The following is a 22,365-nucleotide window of genomic DNA, read 5'->3' as shown; positions in this document are numbered from 1 at the left end:
TCATATAAAGGGGCAGGTGTGGATGTGTTTGTTTTCAGTATTCTCTTTCTAAAGAAAGGGGTGTATGTAACCTTTGTATTACCCATATTGTGTTTTGATATAGGTAGGAACATAAATGTAGATATATTCATACAAACATATAGATGGGTTGATGGATAGATAGCTATATAGATACAGATATAGGTAGATAGATAAATATATGGAAAAATAGATGTGTATAGGATATAAATATATTAGTATTATATATGTGTGAGTGTGTGTGTGTGTGTGTGTGTGTGTGTGTGTGTGTGTGTGTGTGTGTGTGTGTGTGTGTGTGTGTGTGTGTGTGTGTGTGTGTGTGTGTGTGTACTTATGTATGTTTTTTTTGTGTGTATATAATTATATGTTTATTTATTTGTATATGTATAAGTATATACATATGTGACAAAAACCAAACGACAAAAAGGGAAAAATTAAAAAAGAGAGCCAGAGGGAGAGCTACCCGTAAAATGGCTGTGGATATTCAAGAGTAAATTCACGCCATCCGAGTAATCCTACCTCAAAATCCTGTTTTTTACCTTCTCCTCCCCCTTTGACTTGCGCCCCGAAAAGCCCTCATCATATCCTCCTTTTGGTTTCTTTTTTATAATGTTATTTTTTCAACCCCCCGGCCCAGATTTCCCGCGCGCCCCATCCTCTTTTCGGGCCTCGGGAAGTATTTCCCACGCCGTCAAATGGGGGGGAAAATGGAAGGTTGACCCCCCCCCGGGGGGCGAGGCCGGGGGGGAGGGGGGAAAGGAAGGGAGGGGGGGAAAAGAAGGAAGGGGGAGGGGAGGGAGGCTTTCCCCTGCGCACGTTCAATTTCCATGCACGGAAGAATTGTATGCGTAGCAAGAGCCAATACACTAGCATAGAGGGCTCGAGAGAAGGGGGAGGGAGGGGGGGAGAGTGAGGTGAAGTTTGAGTAAGAGAGAAGAATAGATTAGTGGAGTGTGAGAGAGGGAGAGGGAGAGGAAAGTTGAGGAAACGGGAAGGGGAAAAAGGGAAAAGGGGGGGAATGGGAATGGGAAATAGAACGAGGGGAAGAAGAAAAATTTGCGATACACCACCCAAGGCCTTATACAAACCACGCGCATGCCCCCCCCCCCCCCTTTTCCCAGTTAACCCCCACGTGGATAGTATATTTTTGGGCGGGAGGCCGCCCGGAGCGAAAGATACCCCCGGCGGACAAAAAGGTCCCTTGTGATTAGTGAAAACATCGATCCTGGGAGCTGGGGGACTCGGCGGGCCTCTGCGTCCCCACTCCCCCCTCACCCACCATAGGCCACGATGCTTTGGGGTTTTAGCGCCGCCCCCTCTTTGCGCAAAATCCCTCCTGCCCCCCTTCCCCGGGGCCCCCCCCCTTGCCCCCCCTCCCTTTTCCCCGTCCTCCTCTCCTCTTTCGCCCCTTCCTTTTCTTTTTCTTTCATACCTTTCCCTGCCTATGTCTCCCTTCTTTCCCCCCCCTCCTTTTCCTCTGTCCCCTCCCCCCCTTACCTCCTTCCCCCACCCCCTTCCCGGGCACGCTCCTTTCCTCCTTCCCTCTTTCCATTTCCCTCCCGTTTTTGGCCCCCTACCCCCTCCCCTGTCCCCCCCTCCTTCTTTCCCCCAACCCCTCCCCTCCCTCCCTTAACCCCATGAAACGGTTCTGAGAAGAATTGGCAGGTACGGCGCACCTTGGAATACTGCGCCTTTTTTTCTTCTGCGATTCGCATGATGCTTTGACTTGAGGGGATGAGGGTAAGGGAAGGGAGGGAGAGTGGGGGGGGAAAGGGGACGGTGGAGAAGGGAAGGGAGGGAGGGGGTAGAAGAGATATAGAGTCTGTGACTGGGTTGATTAGACTGGGAGGAGGGGTTTTTGGGGGCATCCTCCCCACTTTGTGTTCGATGAGGGGAAAATCGAGAAGGAAAGATAACGGAAAAAAGAAATAGGGGAGGAATAGAATGAGTGAAGAAGTAGGGAAAAAGGGGGAGAACGGAGAGAGAGAAGAACATTGTCGTCATGAGGCCTTGGGAGACACAGGAGAAACAGGCAGGCGGCAAGAAAATCGACAGACTTTTAAAAGACAGGCGGACGTCGTCAGTATTAAAACAGGCAGTCTAACGACAATTATTAAGGCAGACAGACGATATTGACAGGCGGGAAAAGACGGGGAAATGGCATTAGAACCGCAGAAATTTTTTCCCGGTTTTCCGCAACGAGGCTTTAATATCGAGATGTTTGCATATTTGCCAAAAAGCATTTTTCCGGCCCATGATAGCTTGACCCCCCTGTTTTTTGACTTTTTTTTTTGAGATTGCTTTTCCCCAGCATTTAAAATTTTGGGGTGAAAAGACCCCGGCGAGAGTGGGCGTGGATGGGGAGGGGTTTTTTTTGCTTTGGGGTTCGCGGCGGTTGGTGTGGGTGGGTTGCGAGCTGCCCTGCCGCCCCTTTTGTCGGTGTCTTCCCTGAACTAATATGTCTTTTGTGCGTTGCAGAGCGGCCGCGGGTGAGTCCCCGATTTCGTCGGCCCCAACCTCAACGGGACGGCGAGGGGGGCGACGACGACGACTCCCCCACTGTAATTCCCCCGGCCCCGAGCCCCCCCCTTTCAGGCCAGCAGCACAGCAGGGTCGTGGTGTCCCCCCAGGGGCCACGCCCAGGGCCCACCTGCCAGGGCAACGGGGCTCGGGGGCGCCTCTCGTCCGCTCCGGACGGCGGAGACCACCAGCCCAAACACGCCCAAAACCCCCATCCCCCCTCCCTGGACAACCCAAACTCTGTCCAAAACCCCCCAAAAATCCGCGTCAATGACTCCCCCCACGGGACCCCCCCCGGGGGCCGTCGCCCGACCCCCACCCCGCCGCCTGGCCTGTCCCCTTTCGTCATGCACCCCCCCCCCCACCCTTTTGCACGTTTTGCATGCCCGGCTGCAACAGCGTTACCCCGCCACGGACCCCCGAGCCTGCCGCCGGGGAAGGCGCAAGTGCCAGGCGTAAGGGCTTCGCTATTCATGGCATCGCCGGCCCCATTGGGATGTAGGGCTGGCCGGCCAAAAAGGGTTTTGGGAGGGAGGGGACCATTCGCCCAGCGGAACGAGGTCTGACGCGGGGCTGTGCAAACCCTCATGCTTATTTATTTACTAGGCTTTTGATGTATGCATTTTTTTTTTTAGGCTCACAATGATTTAGTGTTGTACGCATGTTTGAAAATACTTTTTTTTAGTGCGCGAAGGCATTCCCCCACCCCTAGGAGCAAAACGTATAATTTTTCAATTTCCCTTTCACAAAAAGGTTTAAAATGATGGGAAAGTTTTTTTTTCACTATATCCATTTAAAGAAGAAGCAACAAAAAGAATGAATGAAAAACTTTTGGGAAAAATTTTTGTGAGCTTGCAGTCTGCAATATTACAGACCCTTTAAAAATGTAGCTGCAGTCGCTAAAATTTGAAATGAGTAAAATCTAGAAAAATGCTTGCCACGCAAGTGTTTTAAAAAATCCCGCTTATTGGACATTGAAATTGCAAGTAAATTCGCACGTTGTTCAAAATTTTATTTCTCAAGTGATTTGCAATGAAAACCCCCCAAGACCAAATAAAATGCCAAGGCTTTGATAAAGAATTTAAAAAAAGATTTCGCAAATTTGTTCTGAACGCTAATTCGTTTTTGTTTGTTTTAATTTAAGATTATTGGGTCAAGCGCCAGGGCTTTGATGGACGCGTTTAAAAAGTCCTTTTTTTTTGTCCACCGTGTGCTAGTTTTTTTTTTCATTTGAAGGTTTTTTATGTATTTTTTTTCCTGTTTTTTTTTGTGTATTTGTTTTTCTTTTTTTTGTGTCGTATTTCCATTTATCATTTTTATATATGCCAGTTTGAGTGCGACAAAAATGCTGCAAATATTTTAATGAAGCGCGTGGCCTGTTTAATTTCGTGTTTGTGGATGTGAGTATTTATTTTTTTTTCCCAACCGTGAGTGTTTTGTAAAAAGTTTTGAAAAGAGAGAAAAGAAAAAACAAAAATATGGAAATTAGTTTTTTTCTTTAAAGAAGCTGGCACGGACCTTTCGGCCCACCCACGGTAATATAATAAAAATAAAAATATATTATAATTATATATATATAAATAATTTTTTGGGTGTGGTGTGTGTGTGTGGGGTTGTGTGGTGTGTGTGTGTGTGTTGCGCACATTAAATAAAAAGAAGGGATCAAAAGAGCGAGTGTTTTGTCTTAAAAAAACCGAGGAAGAAGTAGGGGGTTTTTTATTTCAAACTTTCGGCCAAGGCTTGGACTAAATTTTATTCATAGGGGTGAAAAAAGGCCAAGCGGCCCTCTTCTCGAGGGTGGACGAGTCTTTGGGCCAGTGTTTTGGGTTTTTTATATTTTAATATAATATATTATATATATATTATATATATATAATATATATATATATATATATATTTATTTATTATTTTTTTGTTTGTGTGTGTGGTGTGTGTGTGACGCGTGCGCGTGTGCGTGTGCGTTTGGTTGTGTGTGTGGTGCGTGGTGCGGCGGCGTGGTGGTGGTGGTGTGTGTGTTGTGTGTGGTGTGGGTGCGTGCGTGCGTGCGGCGTGTGTGGGGGTTGTGTGTTTGTGCTGCGTGCGTCGTGGGTGTGTGTGGTGTGGCGTGCGTGCGTGCTGCGTGCGTGCCTGCGGACGTGCGTAGTATGTGTGGTGGTGTGTTGCGTCGGACGTGCGTATGTATGTGGTTTGATAATAAAATATTTTGTTTGTTATATATTAAAAATTAATTTTATATAAAATATAAATATATAAAAATTATATATATATAAATATATATAAAATATATATATATTAAAAAAAAATATATAATATTATATTATATATATATATTTTTATATACACATAATATATAATTATATATATATTATATATTATAAATATATAATAATTAATTAAATATATAATATATATAAAATAATATATAACAGTATATATAAAAAATATTAATATATATTAAAATTTTTTTTATAATATATAAAAGTATTTTTAATAAATGTGTATATATATAATATATATATATAAATATATATATATAATTTTTTAAAAATATATAAATAGAGAGAGGAGGAAAAGGAAGAGAGGAGAGAGAGAGAGAGAGAAAAGAGGAAGAGAGAAAGAGAGGGAAAAGGAAAAAAAAGAAAGAAGGTAGAGAGGGGGGTAGATATATTTGGTGTGTATGTTTAAATATATATAATTATATATTATATATATTTTTAAATTTATTATAATATATATTTAAAATTTTATATATATAATGTATTTTATATGTTATATTTTAAAAAAATTTTATTTATATATTTATATATATATATATATATATATATATTATACTAAAATTTATATTTTAATTATTATAGAATATAATATATTTTAAATATAATATAATATAAAATATTATAATTTTTTATTTATTTTTAAAATATATTTTTTTATTTAAAATATATTATATAAATTTATATAAATTTTTATATAAAAATATATATAATAATATATATAATATTATATTATATAAAATAATATATAATATATAACGGGGGGAGGCATGGGGCTGGTCGCACGGTGTGCTGCCTGCGCGCGCGTGTGCGCCCCCTTTATGAGTTTTTTCAGCTTTGCCAGTTTAGCGGCGCCCCCTTTAAAAGTGCATGATTTAAAAATTGACGTTCATGACCCGGGGGCCCTTCTTCAGCGCCGCCGCCGGTCCCCCTTGAAATGCCGCCAATCCCAAAAGCGCAGGCGCATCCGTTCTCTTCGTCTCACAGAACCCGCGGGTACAAGATGTAGAAGCACAGCAGTGGCAAAAAATGGGGACGCCTTTGGTTTGCTGTTGTTTCGAAGGAGGGTCGCTCGGGGTTCTTTTTTTTTCCGGCCGGTGTGGCTTTTCTCGCTGATTGTCGGGCCGCGACCTTTTTTTTTTTTTTATTTTTTTTTCTTCGTATTTTTTTCTGTCTTTTTTTTTTTTTTTTTTATCATCGCCTCCTCAAAAAAGGGGGAAAGGGAAATTGAAACAAGAGGAGACAAAGAAAAAAGGAAAAAAGGGGAAATAATAAAAATCAGACGCAGGAAAAACGCGACAAGAAAATTTCCCTCAAGGGTTTAGAAGCGCCGCGACTATCCTCCCCCGGAAAATTTTTGCTCCTAATCCTTTCCAATCACGTGATTCGGAGATGAAGGCAATGGGAAGCCTGGGGGAAGGGGGGGGAAGGGAGCCCCAAATCTCTTTCGGTCAACTCAAGAGAGAAAAAGGGGGGGAAGGGGGGGAAAGGGGGAGGAGGGAAGGGAAAGGGGGGGGGGAGGGGGGAGGGAGGGGAGGGAAAGGGAGGAGGGGAGGAAGGAGGGGAGGGGGGTAGGAAGGGAGGAGAGAGGGAAGGAAGGGAGGAGAGAGGGAAGGAAGGGAGGAGGAAGGGAAAGGAGGGGAGGAGGGAGGGAAGGGAAGGGAGGAAGGAGGGAAGGAGGTAAGGAGGGAGGGAAAAGGCAAGGGTGGAGGAAGGAGGGAAAAAGGGGAGGATGGAAGGAAGGAAGGAAAAGGCGAGGAGGCAGGAAGGAGGGAAAGAAGGGAGGGGGAAGGGAAAGAGGGGAGGAGAAAGGGGAAAGGGAAGGGCGGAGGGAAAAGGTGAGGGGGGAGGAAGGAGGAAAAGAATGGAGGGGTAGGGAAAGAAGGGAGGAGGGAGGGAAGGGAAAGGTAAGGAGGGAGGGAAAGAAGAGAGGTGGGAGGGAAAGAGGGAAAAAGGGAGGGAAATAGGCGAAGTTGGAGGGAAAGAAGGAAAACTCGTTCCGGTTCGAAAATAATTGTAAGGCAGGAAAGTAAGGAGAGACGACTTAGAAAAAGAAGCGGGAGAGAATGAGAATGGACAAGAAGATTACACCCCCCCCTTCCTCTACTTTAGAAAAGCCCCCCCCCCCTTCCCCAAAATGCAAGAAAGACTTTTGACTCGCCGCGTGTTGACTCGCGGCTCCTCGTCGTCCCTTGCGCTGGGGAATATTACCCTTTTTTCGCCGTCGCCCAAGGAAAAGGAAAAAGAGAAAATAAAAAGAAAGGAAAAAAAGGAGTATGGGGGTTGGGGGGTAAATATTTTTTTGGGTTTGTTTTGTTTCTTCTGTCATTAGGATTTAAGTTTAGTTTGGGAGTTTTTTTTTTTTTTTTTTTTTTTTTAGTTATTTCATATATTTAAAAATGTTTGATTTTGTTTTTATTATTATTATTTTTTTGCCCCTCATTCTCCTCACTCTCCATACTTCCCTTACCTCTCCTCCTCACCACCACCACCACCACCACCCACACCACCACACCCACCACCACCACCACCACCACCACCACCATCACATCTCCTCCCCCCCCTCCTCATCATCATCATCATCATCATCATCATCATCATCATCATCATCATCATCATCTCATCATCATCCCCTCCCCCCCCCCCTTTTTGTCCTGACCTAATCCCCCCTCAACCCCCACCCCACCCCGCTCTCCCCCTTTGCCCCCCTCCCCTTTGCCTTCCTCCCCTTTGCCCCCCTCCCCCTATGCCCCCCTCCCTCCTCCTCGTCGCCTTCTCTTGGCCGAGGAGAATGGCGTGGCGAGGGTAATCATGCTGGGATGTAAATAGTCAAGCCCTTGTTGACACATCATTATCTTAACCGGGTCAAGGTAATTAGAGCCTGGACAGCCTCTCTTAAAATGTCTTTTATGTTGTTGGATTTACCTTTGATTATTTTTATTTATTTTTTTTATATTTATTTTATTATTTTTTTTTTCTTTCTTTCGTAAGGGTGTTGTGATAACCTTATTTTATGTGTTGTTTTTATAAATATAAAAAGATGAATAAAGATAAAGTTTATTGTTATTATATTTAGAGATAGTATATTTGAGTTTTTAATTCTAATGTTTATTTTAATGATTATTTGCAGATTGATTTATGAATTTCTGTTCTTTTATGTATATTGTTAACATAATTCTTGTATTTTTTTGTTTCCTTTATGATATTGTGAATATTATTTTCTTAACAGATATGACTGCATGAAACCCGCCATGGAGAATGTCGCTTTTGATATCATTATGCAATTTTCTTTCCTTGATTGATGTTATTTAATTTGCCATCATGTTTTTTTTTTATCATGCTAATGAATATTATTCTACAATTAATTACACTTTTGTGACTCATTTTTTCAACCTCCTTTTCTCTGCTTTGATCCCGGCCTTTGAAAATGCTCTCGCCCGCGCCGAAAGTCCGCTCGCTATAAAACTGCAGTTGCATGCAAGAAGACTCTCTCTCTCTCTCTCTCTCTCTCTCTCTCTCTCTCTCTCTCTCTCTCTCTCTCTCTTCTCTCTCTCTCCTCCTCTTCTCTCTCCCCTCCCTTCTCCATTCTCTCCCCTCCCTCTCCCTTCTCCCAATCGTCATTTTTCCTTCCTTGTTTTCGGATGGAGCTTGCAAAAACCTCTGCTTGCAAATGCTGTTGGTTTTCCGCCATGACTTCTTGCTCTCCCCTCGCCCTTGCTCGGGGTCGCTCGGCCGGGAAACTTTGATTCCTCTTCCCGTTTTTAAGGGGTTTCATTCAGTTCTGAGGGCTTCCCTCTTGAATTTAGGGTTTTTGTATCATGTTTTACTGTTTGTAGATTGTTTCTCTGGTTTCTTTTATCTGCCTTGCTTTTAGTACTGTCATTTTTTATTCCTAATACTTTTCACTCATTCGTTTGTTTTGTTGCTCTTCTCTGTCTTCCTCCGTCCCTTCCTTCTCGGTGCTTGTTGTTCGCCGCTCTTCCTCACGTTTTTCTCTTCCCCGGGCTTTTTTGGCCTAACCTTTTTCCCCTTTCCCGTTTTTTCGAAGACCCGATATTCTCCGCTTTTAGGGATTTTCGGACTTCTCTTTTCCGTACTTTCTCTCAACTTTATTTTCTGTTCTCTCTATCTCTCTTTTCCTCTTTTTCTAGCCCTGCCTTCTCCCAAATCCTCTCTCTGTTTGTCTATCTTTCCCCCTGCCCCCACCTCTCTGATTTTTCCTCTCCTTCTTCTTCTTCTTCTTTTCTTGTTCTTCTTCTTCTTCTTCTTCTTCCCTGTGTAATGTTTGTGTCTTTCATTTTTTTTTTCCATATACCGTCTGACACTAGTAGTTGTAGTGATTATGTCGATAATGACATAAATAACAAGATAAATAACAACGTATTAGAATTCAAAGTAGGACTATTAAAAAGCCAAGTAAACACAGATGTAAAAAAAATGTTCGGGTGGGGGGATTATATATCCCCAACATTATTAACGCAGGCCCTCTTTAAAATATTTCGCGTTAGAGTTCTAAAATTTAAAAAGGTCGGCCCCCCTTTTTTGGAAAGGGGGGGGGGGGGGGAGGGGGAAAAGCTCAGTTCCGCTTGTTCTCAACGAAAAGAAATGTTAAGTAAAGGAAAAGGAAAAAAAGTGGTTTGTGTTAGTTTTATGGGGTGTCGGAAAAGTCAGCTTCTTTGATAGGTGTTATTGTTATTATATTTTATTTCGTTTTTCTTTAAAAAAAAAAAAAATAGGTATCTCTAAAATTGTTATTATTATTGTTGTTGTTGTTGTTTTTGTTTACATACTGTTATTTTAAAGGGAGATTTAAGAGGGTATTGTTTCAGTTATTATGGGTTGAGTGTGGCAGTGCTTAGCTGTGCGACTGTGGGGGATAGTGTTAACTTTTTTTTTTTGTGGTGGCATTGCAGGAGGTTGGATAGAAGATTGAGTATCGCGTCGGTTTTTTGTTTTATTTTTATCTTATCTTGTGAATGTAATGACCGGGGATAATTTGAGGGTTTAGGGATTGGAGATAATAAAGGATTTCTATTCGAGGGGCCTTTCAAGATTAAAGGATTTTTGTTTACCTCTCTTCTGGTATCGAGTTTGTCTGCGCTTGGCTTGATAGTACATGGGGATAGCAATGTGGGTATTGTGGATATCTCTCGTTCTTAATCGGGAAACGTGATCGTCGGAACTCAAAGGAAATCAGTCAGCGTGAGGCTCTGTCAAGAAATTCATTCACCGGCATGTAATCACCACCTGAATGACTGTAATCCGATAGCGTGTCTTGCGTTTAATGAGAAATCTTGATTGTACGAGGCGCTGGGGAAACCTCGCAGGCAAATCGGTCTTCCTCGGCGGGGAATTTCTCCCCCTCCCCAACTATTTTCCCCGTTCGTGAAGGGTGGGGAGGGAAGGGGGAGGGGGACGGGATTATCAGGGTGAAGGGTCTTTGCTTTTGTTTCTTATTTTTGTTGTGGTTTTGGTTTTAGTTGTTGTAGGGGGATACTATCTACTTTGATTTTAGGTCTTATCTTTAGGTCGTTGGGTCTCGATGGCAATTAAAAAAAGAAAAGTCTACTTTTCATTTCAAGATTCATTTCAGTTTCTTTTTAGGTCTTGCTGGTCCGCGGAGTTAGAGACAGGCCTACGAGCTTTCGCTCGAGGATTTTCATTTTGAGTTTTGCTGTGTGAAATGAGAAATTCCTGCCTTCGTTCTCGGTCGCAGGAACCCATGACTCTTGGCATGTCTGATTTCGCAGTTCACTCGCGTTGGAGACAACCAAACTCTTATTTATCAAAAGCGCGTTTCTCTGTGTATCAGCCTTTGAGTGCTACAAGGACTGTCTCCATCTTACTGAAATCATTGTAACCAGATGTCATTCCGTGCCGCACTTCGCTCCCGGGGCTCATAACACGCTCCATGAGTCGGCTCAGTCGTTCCTCGGTCGGTCTTGTGTTAAATTTGCCAGCCGCCGAGTTTCGTCCCCCCCCCCCCACACACACACACACACTAGTTCGGAAGTCCGGGCTCCTCCCTAGGTTCCTACTACCGGATAATCCGGCAGTAAGGAAGAGCCTGTGCCTTTCTCTCTCTTTCTCTTCCTCAATATCTTTCTCTCTCTCTCCCTCCCTCCCTCCCTCCCTCCCTCCCTCCCTCCCTCTCTCTCTCTCTCCTTCTCTCTCTCTCTCTCCTCTCTTCTCTCTTCTCCTCTCTCCTCTCTCTCTCTCTCTCTCTCTCTCTCCCCCTCTTTTCCCCCTCCCACTTCCCCCCTCTTTCTCTCCCTCCCTTCCCCCCTTCCCACTGAAAAGGTCAAAGGGCACGCATTCCTTGGTGTCCGTTGCCGACGTCGGGGCCGTTAACGACGCGGGTATTTCGGTGCCTCAGGTTGCCACATTTGCCACTTCTGCAACACCGGGAGCCTTCTGTACCGCGGTACTCGGTGAGTGAGGGCCGCCTGATGCTGCCGCGGTTCCGAGAGTTAGTGTTTTGAGGGAGATGGCGGCGGCGGTTCTAGCCGGGGGGCGCTTCGCTTTTTCGAGTTGCGGTCAAGGGGTTTCCCCCGGGCCCTGCCCAGCGTGTGTGTGTGTGTTGTGTGTGTGTGTGTGTGTGTGTGTGTTTTGTGTGTGTGTGTTGGTGTGTGTGTGTGTGTGGGGTTTTTTTTGTGGGTGTGTGTTTGCGGGGGTAGCGTGGGTGGGGTGTGTGTGTGTTGTGGGTGTGGTGTGTGTGTGTGTGTGTGTGTGTGGGGTTTTTGTGTGTGTGTTGGGGTGTGTGTGTGTGCCATATGGGGGGGTAGGAAAGGGGGTTTTAAGGGACGAGTTAGAGGGGGTGGATGGGGGGCCCAGCACAGGTGGAGTGGGAAACGGCAGGTCTCGATCGAACCCGCTTCCACCGCTTGGCCACAAAGGATCTCCAATCCGCGTGTTCAATCAACTCTCAACACAATTTGTTACTCGCACACACATAGGCCAGGGGGAGGGGGAGAGGGGAGGGGTTGACAACAATTTTCGGGTCGAATAGCAAAACAGGGGAATGGGAGAGGGGGGGGGGAGGCGGAAATGGCCGTTCAGAACGCCGCAGGATGGGTTTCGGTGTGATAAATCTTGATAGTTGTTTTAAGTGGGATGCCAGGGGAGAGAGAGAGAGAGGGAGAGAGACAGACAGCAGAACAGACAGACGACAGACAGACAGACGACAGACAGACAGACAGAAAAACAGACAGCAGACAGACAGACAGGACAGAAACGAGGCGGGGGGAGGGAAAGGGAATGGAATGACGATTAAAATAAAATTATCGACCTTGGTGATTGATGGTGATTTAAAGGCGTTTCTTCTCGCCTTCTTTCTCTCTATCTTTCTTTCTTTTTTCTTTCTTCTTTCTCTTTCTTCTTTCTCTTTCTTTCTCTTTCCCCCCCCTCCCTCCCCTCCCCTCCCTCCCCTCCCCCCGCCCCCTCTCCCTCCCCCCTCCTTCTCTCCCCACCCCTTCCTCCATTCCCTTCTCCCCCTCCCCTCTCTCTCCTCCTCTCTCTCTCCTCTCTTCAACAAGTCGATGTTATGAACCAGCAAACAAATTTCTCCATTTTCCTCCGATAATTGAAAGACTGGCGTGCCTGTGAATGCAATAAGATTAAGAAAAGTTAATATTTAGCTTCGTCGATGTGCGTAACTGTACTTTTTTTGCAGGAGTCTGTTGGAATCTTGTACTTTAAGCAAAAAAATCAACCTTAGTAGCCCGTAATTCTATCTTAGCGGACCCAAAATCTACCAAAGCTTACTCCAGATCTGCTTTTGCGGCCCCCCAGATTCTGGGAAACCACCAATATGATATCGTTACTCTGATTTTTTTTTAGCCGTCAAGTTTCAAGATTAAGAAAGAAAACGGCATTATAAGTCTTCGTGGAAAGATTTTTGCAAGAATCGGTTTAGCGGATAAAGTATAGGATTTCAATAGATATGTGGAAGACCGTGTTCAACCCCCGATATGCTTGATCTATTTTTGTTGTTTAATATGCAGGTAGAAAGCGGATAAAAAAGTTTGCAAAAATATAGCGACTTGTGCACGGTTCCTTTTTTCTATTTTTTTTTCATTTTTTTGGCAAAAGATTAGCATTTTTAGTGCCAAAACGTCCATCTTTTTTTCTTTTTTTTTCCTTTTTTTTCATTTTTCTCCCCCCTTTTTTTTTCTCTCTCTCTCGTTTGGTTTTGAGTTATGTCTTACCGTCGTGTTCTTATCTGGACATTTCTTGTAGTATTTCTTATGATAAAGCGGACAGAAATTCCAGGGCTGAAAAGGGTGTTTGTTCATGCGTGTGAGCCTGGTCCTCTTTCTTTGCGATCTGCCTTTGTGCGGATTATCTAGTGTGGATATGCTTGGCTAGCCTTTGGGGAAAGTTGGTTGTCTGTTTTATGGAATGTTTGGGTAGGGGTGTTTTTGGATAAACGGATAACTTTTTTGTGGGTAACCTAGTGGAAAAGGGATAAAAATCGTGTAGATGAATTTGAATAGCGGCTCTTCTGTGCGTTCTTTCCCCTCCCCCCTTCCTTGAACCATATGTTCTCTTCCACCCTCCTTCTCTCCGTTCTTCCTCCCTACCCTCCTCCCTCCATCCTTTTCCCTTATCACTCGTTTATTTCGCAACCCATCCCCCCACCCCTTCCCTCTTCCCCTATCCTCCCCCGCCTCGTCTCCCACTGACACGCTATTAGGATTCAATGCGGTTTGATGTCTGTATTGATAATGATGGCGATGATAATTTTGATGATGACGATGATAGTAATAATGATAAAGATAAATAATATTGCCAATGATAGTGATGATGATAGTAATGGTAATGGTGGTAGTGATAATGATAGTAATAGTGAAAGAAATGTGATAAAAACGATGATTTGATACAGATTAGTTGAAGAATCCCGAGAGGTTATACGGTGTCTCTTATGTTTTATACAGTGGTATTCAGAGGACAAGGACTTTTCTGAAGGTCATCTAGCTTCTATTTTGGGGGGTATGTAGGTCCTTTTTGGGGGCGGGGTTCATTTCGGATTTTATTTTGGGGTCGTTTATTTTACTTTTTTTTGTTTTTTTTTGTTTGGGGGTCATTTAGATTCTTTCATTGGGAGGGGGAGGGATTTTTAGGTTCTTATTTTGGGGTTCGTTTGGTCCTTGCATTTATAATCATGTAGGATTGCGTGTGTCAAGAACTTTGTGAAAAGCCCCTGTGTTTGATTCCCTGTTTGATTCACTCCTACTCCCTCCTTTTTCTCCCCATTGCCTCCTTTCCTTCCTTCCCATCATTCATTCATTCATTCCATCTCTCTCTCCTTTCTTTATCCCGCTCAACCATCCCGTTCTCTCCCCTCCCCCTGCCTCCCTACACACAAAATGTGTACGATATACATATCTGCATGTTAATCTCGTTATTCAACATCACAATCATTAAAACTTTTTTGCGTAATAGTTATTAATTGAATAACTGTGGTTGTTCGATTGTATTTGTCCCACCCGACCGTGCCTGATGCTCTGATCCGCCTCGCCAGCCGTGACTGTGCAAGTCGTCCATTGAATAACAAAACACACGTGTTAACGATACAGCAATGGATAGGACGGGATGAGTTAGGGAGGGAGAGGGGGGGGGGGAAGGGGGTGGGGTCGTCTCTTTTCTCTTTATGGTCTTCCTCCATCTATCTGTTTCACTTTCTTACTCATCTAAGCTAGTGAACTAGCAAATTGAAAGGACGAAAATAATCAAATAAAGAAACATATCGACGCACAGGTTTTCCATCTGAAACGTCGGGAAGGCGGGACCCCTAGTCTCACGTCACCCCTCTTGCATCTCTTTGCATAAATATACACGCCGTGTATTTGCAACGTACAGTGTAGATGCACATTTCCCATCCTTCACCTTCAGCAGGACCTTATCTGACGCGTGCCGGTCTCCCTTCCCCCCTACAGGTTCCGAGGAATTTCTGGACGCCCGGAAGAGCCGCGGGGGAACCACCGACTGCCACCGCCGCCGCTCCTGGTCCGGCCTTTCGGATGAGGAGAAGAAACGAGCAAGACACAGAAGGTAAGGGAGATGCTTGGCAATCTTCTTTTCGTTCTGTTTATCTTTCGTAGAGTCTTCTTTTTTCTCTCTCTTGCTCTTTTTGTTGCTGTTTTTTTAACGTTTGGAATGTAGATTTGGATATATATATAATATACTTTTCTAGTTTCCTTTGTAAGGTAGTCTGGAGAAAGTGAGAATCGAATATGTGCCCGTGTGTGTGTGCGTGTCTGTGTCTGTGTCTATGCGTGCGCGATGAAGGATCTGACGGCAGCTCTCTTGTGGAGGGGCTAGAACGTGTATTGTCTGAAATCAGTGGCAATGTGTGTCTGGAACGTGTCTGTCTGGATGCAATCTAGCAGCGATTTGTACGTGTGTGTCTGGCTGGCAGTCAGTCAGTCGCCTGCTGTGCGAAATTCACTTGTTTCAGTAGACTTGCAAGTACCAATTATATCAATATATATTGGCGCTTTGTACACGCGTGTCACTTTATACTTTGGTAATGATAATTGGACACTGAAATTATGGATGAATAAAAGAGGAATTTATGAGGGAATGAAACATAAGGTAATAGGGTATGAATAATAAAATAACATGAAAAATATAATAGAAATAATGTGTAAATAATAAAATATGAGAAAAATAGATGAATGCAATATACAGACAAACTGATAACTATTAACTCATTTAACTATACACTGACTGGATACATGTTATGCATATACACGAGCGTTAAAGAGAGTGATTGGGCATGCATCGGTTTCTAAGGGTATTGTGTCTGTGTTTTTCCTCTGTCGTTTCTACTTGTTATTATATCGCAGCTGCTCGTTGTCATGGTAACCGGTTGAGGGGCTTATTGCAAAAGAAAAGATAAAATTGAAGAAAAACAAGTCACCGCTCGTGTTATAAAAGTGTGTGTGTTGTGTACGAGTGTGATTCTTTATCCGGAACGTTTAGATTTGCAAACGTTTGTCTCGACGGGTGATTGATCACCTAATGTCCCCGAAGGCATCGCGCCCGTTAATTGCGCTTTTTGCTAAATCGGAATGGATGTTCGACAGCATATTCATTATCCGTAATTTAAGAGGGCGAAACGTTTGATAATGACAGCTAATAACGAGTAGAATCAAGGCATTGTGGTTGGTTTGGGCTGCTGAAATAGGCATGTTTTTGTGTGTTATTTATGTTTAATGAGTGCTTTAGACCATGTGCAGGTTAAAAGAATTGAAAAATGTGACTGATAGTATAGAGAGTTTCGCTTTTTTCCATTCTTTTGAAGAAATATCGATTATTGCACTGAACTTCCGCGTTGGAGAGGGGGGGAGTGGTTAGGAGGGAGGTAGAGTACGGGGGAGGGAGGGGGATGCCAAGTGTTTCCTTGAGAGCATGGCGGGGTCGGAGGTGGGGTTTTGTCTTATGTATGTACATTTATGGATTTGGGAAAGGCAAATGCGCACACGCACGCACACGCACACGCACACGCACGCACACAAACACACACACACACACACACACACACACACACACACACACACACACACACACACACACACACACACACACACACACACACACACACACACACACACACACGGCGTGTGCACGTTGTATATATGCAACATACAGTGTGTGTATATGTATGTGTCTATATATATATATATATATATATATATATATATATATATATATATATATATATATATATATATATATATATATATATATATATATTTTTTTTTTTTTTTTTTTTTTTTTTTTTTTTTTTTTTTTTTTTTTTCACTGCCATCCCTCGAGACGTTTTTTTCCTGTTTGCAGCAGTCATCCGGGACTCAGGAACTCTGACGCGACACAGGAACAACGTCCTGTAAAGCTGATGCAGAGTGCCACATTGGAAAATTTTAAAAATAATAATGATAATAAGAGAGAAAATTGTAATGAAAGGCCTCAGTGTCGCCTAATTTTGATGGATGCTTCGGGGAGTCGGAGGAAACGCTGGCGCCGAGGATGGAGGCGAGGAGGGGGTGGGGGAGAGGAGTGAAGGTGGGATGGAAAGTATTAGAGGGGTGGAGAGAGTGGTGGAGAGGGAGGGAGACACGTGGAGGAAGGGCTGTGGAAACAGATGGATGAAGGGGGAAGCAGGGAGTGGAGACTAGCAAACAGAAAAATGGGGTAGAATGAAGACAGCAAGAGGAATTTGGGATTGGAAAGAGAGTGGCGGAGGGAGGAGATTGGTGGATAAGGATGGACACCGATGCACGCGGGAAGAGACAGGTGGCAGTAGAGTGGAAGCTGTGGAAGGGATAGAGTGGAATTAATGGAGAAGTGGAGGCACGGGAGACGAGGCAGGTGGAAGGGGAAGAGTGGAGGCGTTAGTAGAAAAGGCTTCTCAAGATTTTGGGGAAGATATTGGCCAGTAGCAGTGGGTTAAATACGTTAGGATGGAGTATTTATTACTTTATTTGTTCATTTGTATTTAAAGATATTTATGGCGTGAAAATTGTTATTCACTTTGCGACATGAACTGTGTAGCAGAGGATGGGGCAGCGGAAAACTTATTGCAGTCCGGATGACAGCGGTGCGTTTTAACTTTCAGTGCAGGCGATCCGGGGGCTTTACGGTCCATTCTTCAGACCGAAGTGTTTCACTTTCCGGTAAAGCGTTATTGTTTTTGAAAACCATTATTATTATTGTTATTGACCCCCCCTCCTCTTTCTCTCTCTCTCTCTCTCTCTCTCTCTCTCTCTCTCTCTCTCTCTCTCTCTCTCTCTCTCTCTCTCTCTCTCTCTCTCTCTCTTCCTCCCTCCGCCCCCTCTCTCTCTCGCTCTCGCTCTCTCACCTCTTTCTTTTTCCGATTTTTATCTCTCGCTTTTCATCCCTCTCTACCCCTTATACTTTATCCCTTCATCTCGTTTCTTTATCTCGTCTTCCACACCTCTTTCCTTCTCCTTCCATATTCTTTCCTCTTCCTCTTCTCTTCTTCTTCCCTCTTCCTCTTCCCTTTCTCTGTTCTTCCCATCTCCCCTCCTTTCTTCCCCTCTGCCCTCCTCCTTCCCAGTCTCCCTCCTCCTTCCTCGTCCCTCCCCTTTCTTCCTCCTACTGCATCCTTCCTCTTCCTCCCTTCCCCTCCTCTTTCTCCTCCCTCCCAACCACTCCCCTCGCCAGTAACCATTCCATATGGATCTGGTTTGACCCATCAGTGCTGGTTCGGCGACGTGAAGGAGAGAGAGAGAGAGAGAGAGAGAGAGAGAGAGAGAGAGAGAGAGAGAGAGAGAGAGAGAGAGAGAGAGAGAGAGAGAGAGAGAGAGGGGGGGGGGGCTTCATGTGTTCCCGCTGCCGCGTAGCTGGATATGCGCGACCGTTGGGATGGCATCGACGTCGGGGAGGGGAAGAGATGTGGGGAGAGGAGGTGAGGGGAAGGGATGGATGGGAGGGGAAGAGAGGAGAGGAGAGAAGTGGGTCGGGGAGAAAAGAGGAGGGGAGGGGAGGGGAAACGAGGGAAGGGATTCGTTAGGGTAAGAGGGAAATGTTTTGGAAGAAAAAAAGGGAAGACAGGAGATGCTTAAAGAAGTATTGAAGAAGAAAGGGAAAAGAAGAGGTGAAATGAGAGGTAATAACCTCATTGAAATGGGAGAAAAAATAATCGGAAATAATTATGAATATGATAGATAAAGTTTAGAAGAAAGGGAAGAAGGAGTAAAGAGAAAAGATAAAGTACAAGAGGAAAGACAGAGAAGGGAACAAGAGAAAGTGTATGCAATGGGACCAATAAAAGGTGTATAAGTGATATAATTAATGGCAGTAACAGCGACAACAAAAATGTGAAGAAGAGGAGAAGAAGGAGAAGGAAGAGGGTGAAGCAGAAAAAAATGAGAGTAGAGGCCTGTGTAATAGAGACGGCTGTTGTGCTGGACACGGGGATGCTTTTACATCCAGTCTCAAGTAGCGACAACAAATGTTTGCTTAGTTATCGTATATGGCCGGCTGTGTTCTTCTCCTTCGACAGGCCGGTGGTGTCCAGCTGCTTGTGGTGGCAGAGAGATACTGGTGTTGGAAGTGGTGGCAAGGAGCTGCTGGTGGTGGAATTGGTTGTGATTCCGCGTGTACTTAATGGATGTGATGTTGGAATATTTGTTGGTGATGTTTTGGGTTGTTAAGGTGGATAGATTATCACTGTCATTAATATAGACTGATAAAAATGGGCGTTTTTATTGCATCGTTATTGATAGGTGTCGTAGTTGTGATGGCGATACTTGTAGAACTTCGCGACTTAATGTACGGACGAACACAAAACTCCCTCGAAACTTTTCCTACATGTCTCCCGCCTCCTTGTTGCAGTTATCAACATGTCGCGCATTTTGCCGAATCCTGTTAACGTCCTCGGTGTCTTAACAGCTTCTACGTCGCGTCTTTGCCTGTTCGGCGCACCCCCCCTTCCCCCCACCTTACTGATTACACAAAGTTTGGGCAGTTTGTATCAGAATGGCGTTCTTCTCTCTCGAGACGAAAAAAGAGGGGTGAATGGAGGGAAAGAAAGAGAAAAAATGGCTTGAAAGTTGGAAACTATTTTCCTCCAAGACAAAACCTGGTATATGTTTGTGTCTATTGGTCTTGTGGCGGGAAACTTACCTGTAGTTGGCTGTTTGGGGAAGGGGGGGGGGCTTACCCCCCCCCTCTCTCTCTCTCTCTCTCTCTCTCTCTCTCTCTCTCTCTCTCTCTCTCTCTCTCTCTCTCTCTCTCTCTCTCTCTCTCTCTCTCTCTCTCTCTCTCTCTCTCTCTCTCCTTCCTCCTCCTCGTCCTTGTCCTCTTCCTCTTCCTCCTCCTCCTCCTCCTCCTCCTCCTCCTCCTCCTCCTCCTCCTCCTCCTTTTTCTGTTCCTACTCCTCCTTCCTCATTACGTCTTCCTTTTCGTCCTTATGTCTTCCTCCTCTCTTCCTCTCCCCAAGTGGCGGTGACAAATATTGGAACCTCATTAGCGTCGCCGGGAAAACCCTGGGACGATATTACCTTGTAACGAATGAAAGAGAAAGAGAAAAGAATAGAAATACGAGTTTAAAATGGAGGAAGAAAAGGAATAGAAATGAAAAGGACCTACGGGTAGACAGTGACAAATTTTGGAAAAAGAGAGAGAGAGAGAGAGAGAGAGAGAGAGAGAGAGAGAGAGAGAGAGAGAGAGAGTGAGTGAGTGAGTGAGAGAGAGAGAGAGAGAGAGAGAGAGAGAGAGAGAGAGAGAGAGAGAGAGAGAGAGAGAGAGAGAGAGAGAAGGAAGGGAGGGAGAGAGCATGGATGGAAGGAGGGAAGAATGGAGAGAAGAATTTATGAAAAAGCAAAAGCAAAAAAAAAAGAGTAAAACCCCTCCTCGCCAGCCCCCACAGGAAGCAGGGCGCATGCGCCGCGGCCGGCCCTCCAATTAGGCGCCAGGTCATGTAGTTTCCCGATCGACCTTCCGGAGATTAATTGGCGATAATGTCTCCGAGATCGGCCGCGAGGTGGCCCCCGCGCTATCAAACAACACTGCGAGATTGAGTAAATATCGCCCTCGGGAAGATTAAAAAGGGGAAGGCGGGGTTGCGAGAGCGGAGGGAGTGACCTTCCCAGCATCCCAAATCGCGCGGCCGGAAGTAGAGACTGCCGGTTCTGGTTCCTCGGGGCTGTTGCTATTATTATTTACATTGTTGTTGTTCTTGTTATTTCTTTTATCATCATCGTCATCTATTCACTATCATTGTATCATCATTAATCATCATATCTTATAATCATCATCATATCATCATCATCATCATCATCATCATCATCATCATCATCATCATCATCATCATCATCATCATCATCATCATCATCATCATCATCATCATCATCATCATCATCATCATCAATCTTCCAGGCGGTGTATTAATCGGATGGAGAGATGGAGAGCCATAGGTAACACGAGTTGATATCGAAGGAACGCAGCAAATGCACTGAGAGAGGAAGAGGAGAGGAGAAGAAGGAGAGAAGAGGGGAGAAGGTGAGAAGGAGAAGGAAAGGAGGAAGGAACGGAAGGAGAGGGGATGAGAGAAAAGAGCAAGGAGGAGAAGGAGAAGAAGGAGAGGGGGTGAGACATGGAAGGAGGAATTGGCGAAGAGAAGAGAAGAAAAGGGATGAAGGAGAAGGAAGAAAGAGAGGGAGAGTAGAGGAGAGGAGAGAAGGGAGGAGGAAGAAGAAGGAGAAGGAGAGATGAGAGAAAGAAAGAGGGAGTAGGGAGGAGGGAGGGTGAAGGGTGGAGAGCAATATGAAACAAAGAGTGAGCAACACTATTCGGCAAGGGAAGCGAAGCACAGTGGATATCAAGTTTTCATGCCAAATGCGGTACAACATTTCGAAAACGGAAAGAGCAACATTGTGACTGCATGTATGCGAAACTGACGATTGCAAATAATTAACATGAAATGGGATAGCGAATTCGGTTTACTTCTTAGTCCTTGGGGATTTTATTTAAGGAACAGCGGTACACAAAAGCTGATTAGTATTGGCTGTGTCATTTTCCATTCATGAGCAGAGGAAATAGTGATATTATTTTAAAAAAGCACTTAATGCAATTAATGTAGAGTTCTAGTAATATTGTATATTGTTTTCTTTTTTGATGGTCATATTGAAACACAACCAAAATCGCATTATAGAATTTCTGTAGTTGTTGGAAATTTGCAATTAACTTTAGTACAAATATTATTGACTTGAAAACCTCAGCTAGGTATGTTTATTTACTTTTTGGAATAGAGGAAGTGAACAAAATTAAATATAAACACGAGTCTCCATTTTAATGAAAAGTGTAACACATTGTTATGCCGAAAGTGATTTTGTTTCACCTGATTTTGGGAGAGTCTGGATCAGATTTGGGAAACATAATGCTATTTTCTGGTCAGCGGCCGAGTGGTATTCTCTTTGTGTGCAGAATGGAAGGTCGAATTCTGGTTCAGCAAAATGTTTGTGGGTGCTGTTTATTTTTGGTAACGTTTCCTCGCGATGAAGGTCGAATGCAAGAATGAATAGAAGAAAATGTATGTACAGTTAGCTTGAATGAACATCTATGTTGTGTAGATTGTCGTCTGTAGCTGCAACGGCGGTGCAATTCAGTTTCCAGTCACGCGGGAATCAGTTGCCGGTTGTCTGGAGAAACAGCTTGCAAGTGGAAATTGAAGGAGGGATAAGGAATCCCCGACACGAGGTGGCCGGAGACTTCTAATCAGGTTTCGGAATTCAATTGTGAGTCGGGCGGTTCTTCAGGCGAAGCACCTGTGCTTGCGCGAAGGAGGAAAGCTGCCCGAGCACCAGGCATGGGAAGGCCACAGGCTTGCGGCGCACACACAGGCGTACACACACGTACACACGTGCACGCACACACATACGCACACGCACGCGCGCACGCACACACATATGCACACGCACATACGCAAACGCACATACAAAACGCACATACGCAAACGCACCTACGCATATGCGCACACGCACACACACACGCGCACACGCACACGCACACACATGCGCACAAG

General features: G+C 44.4%; 1 protein-coding gene across 1 annotated transcript in view; it reads left to right on the top strand.

Annotated features, from left to right (window-relative positions):
- The first annotated feature begins 2,020 nt into the window (after positions 1-2,020).
- Positions 2,021-22,365, top strand: part of LOC119575884 (rho guanine nucleotide exchange factor 18-like) — a 188,740-nt gene continuing 168,395 nt past the window's right edge. Inside the window, exons 1-7 of the mRNA XM_037923422.1 lie at positions 2,021-2,057; positions 2,497-2,993; positions 5,726-5,855; positions 10,624-10,746; positions 11,188-11,242; positions 13,696-13,802; positions 14,750-14,864. Coding sequence (XP_037779350.1) covers positions 2,021-2,057; positions 2,497-2,993; positions 5,726-5,855; positions 10,624-10,746; positions 11,188-11,242; positions 13,696-13,802; positions 14,750-14,864 — 1,064 coding nt within the window. The remainder of the gene's footprint in view (positions 2,058-2,496; positions 2,994-5,725; positions 5,856-10,623; positions 10,747-11,187; positions 11,243-13,695; positions 13,803-14,749; positions 14,865-22,365) is intronic.

Source organism: Penaeus monodon, chromosome 8 (assembly GCF_015228065.2).
Source record: "Penaeus monodon isolate SGIC_2016 chromosome 8, NSTDA_Pmon_1, whole genome shotgun sequence".
NCBI lineage: Eukaryota > Metazoa > Arthropoda > Malacostraca > Decapoda > Penaeidae > Penaeus > Penaeus monodon.
Note: the sequence above shows the minus strand (reverse complement) of the source record. Positions and strands in the feature narration are given on the sequence as shown.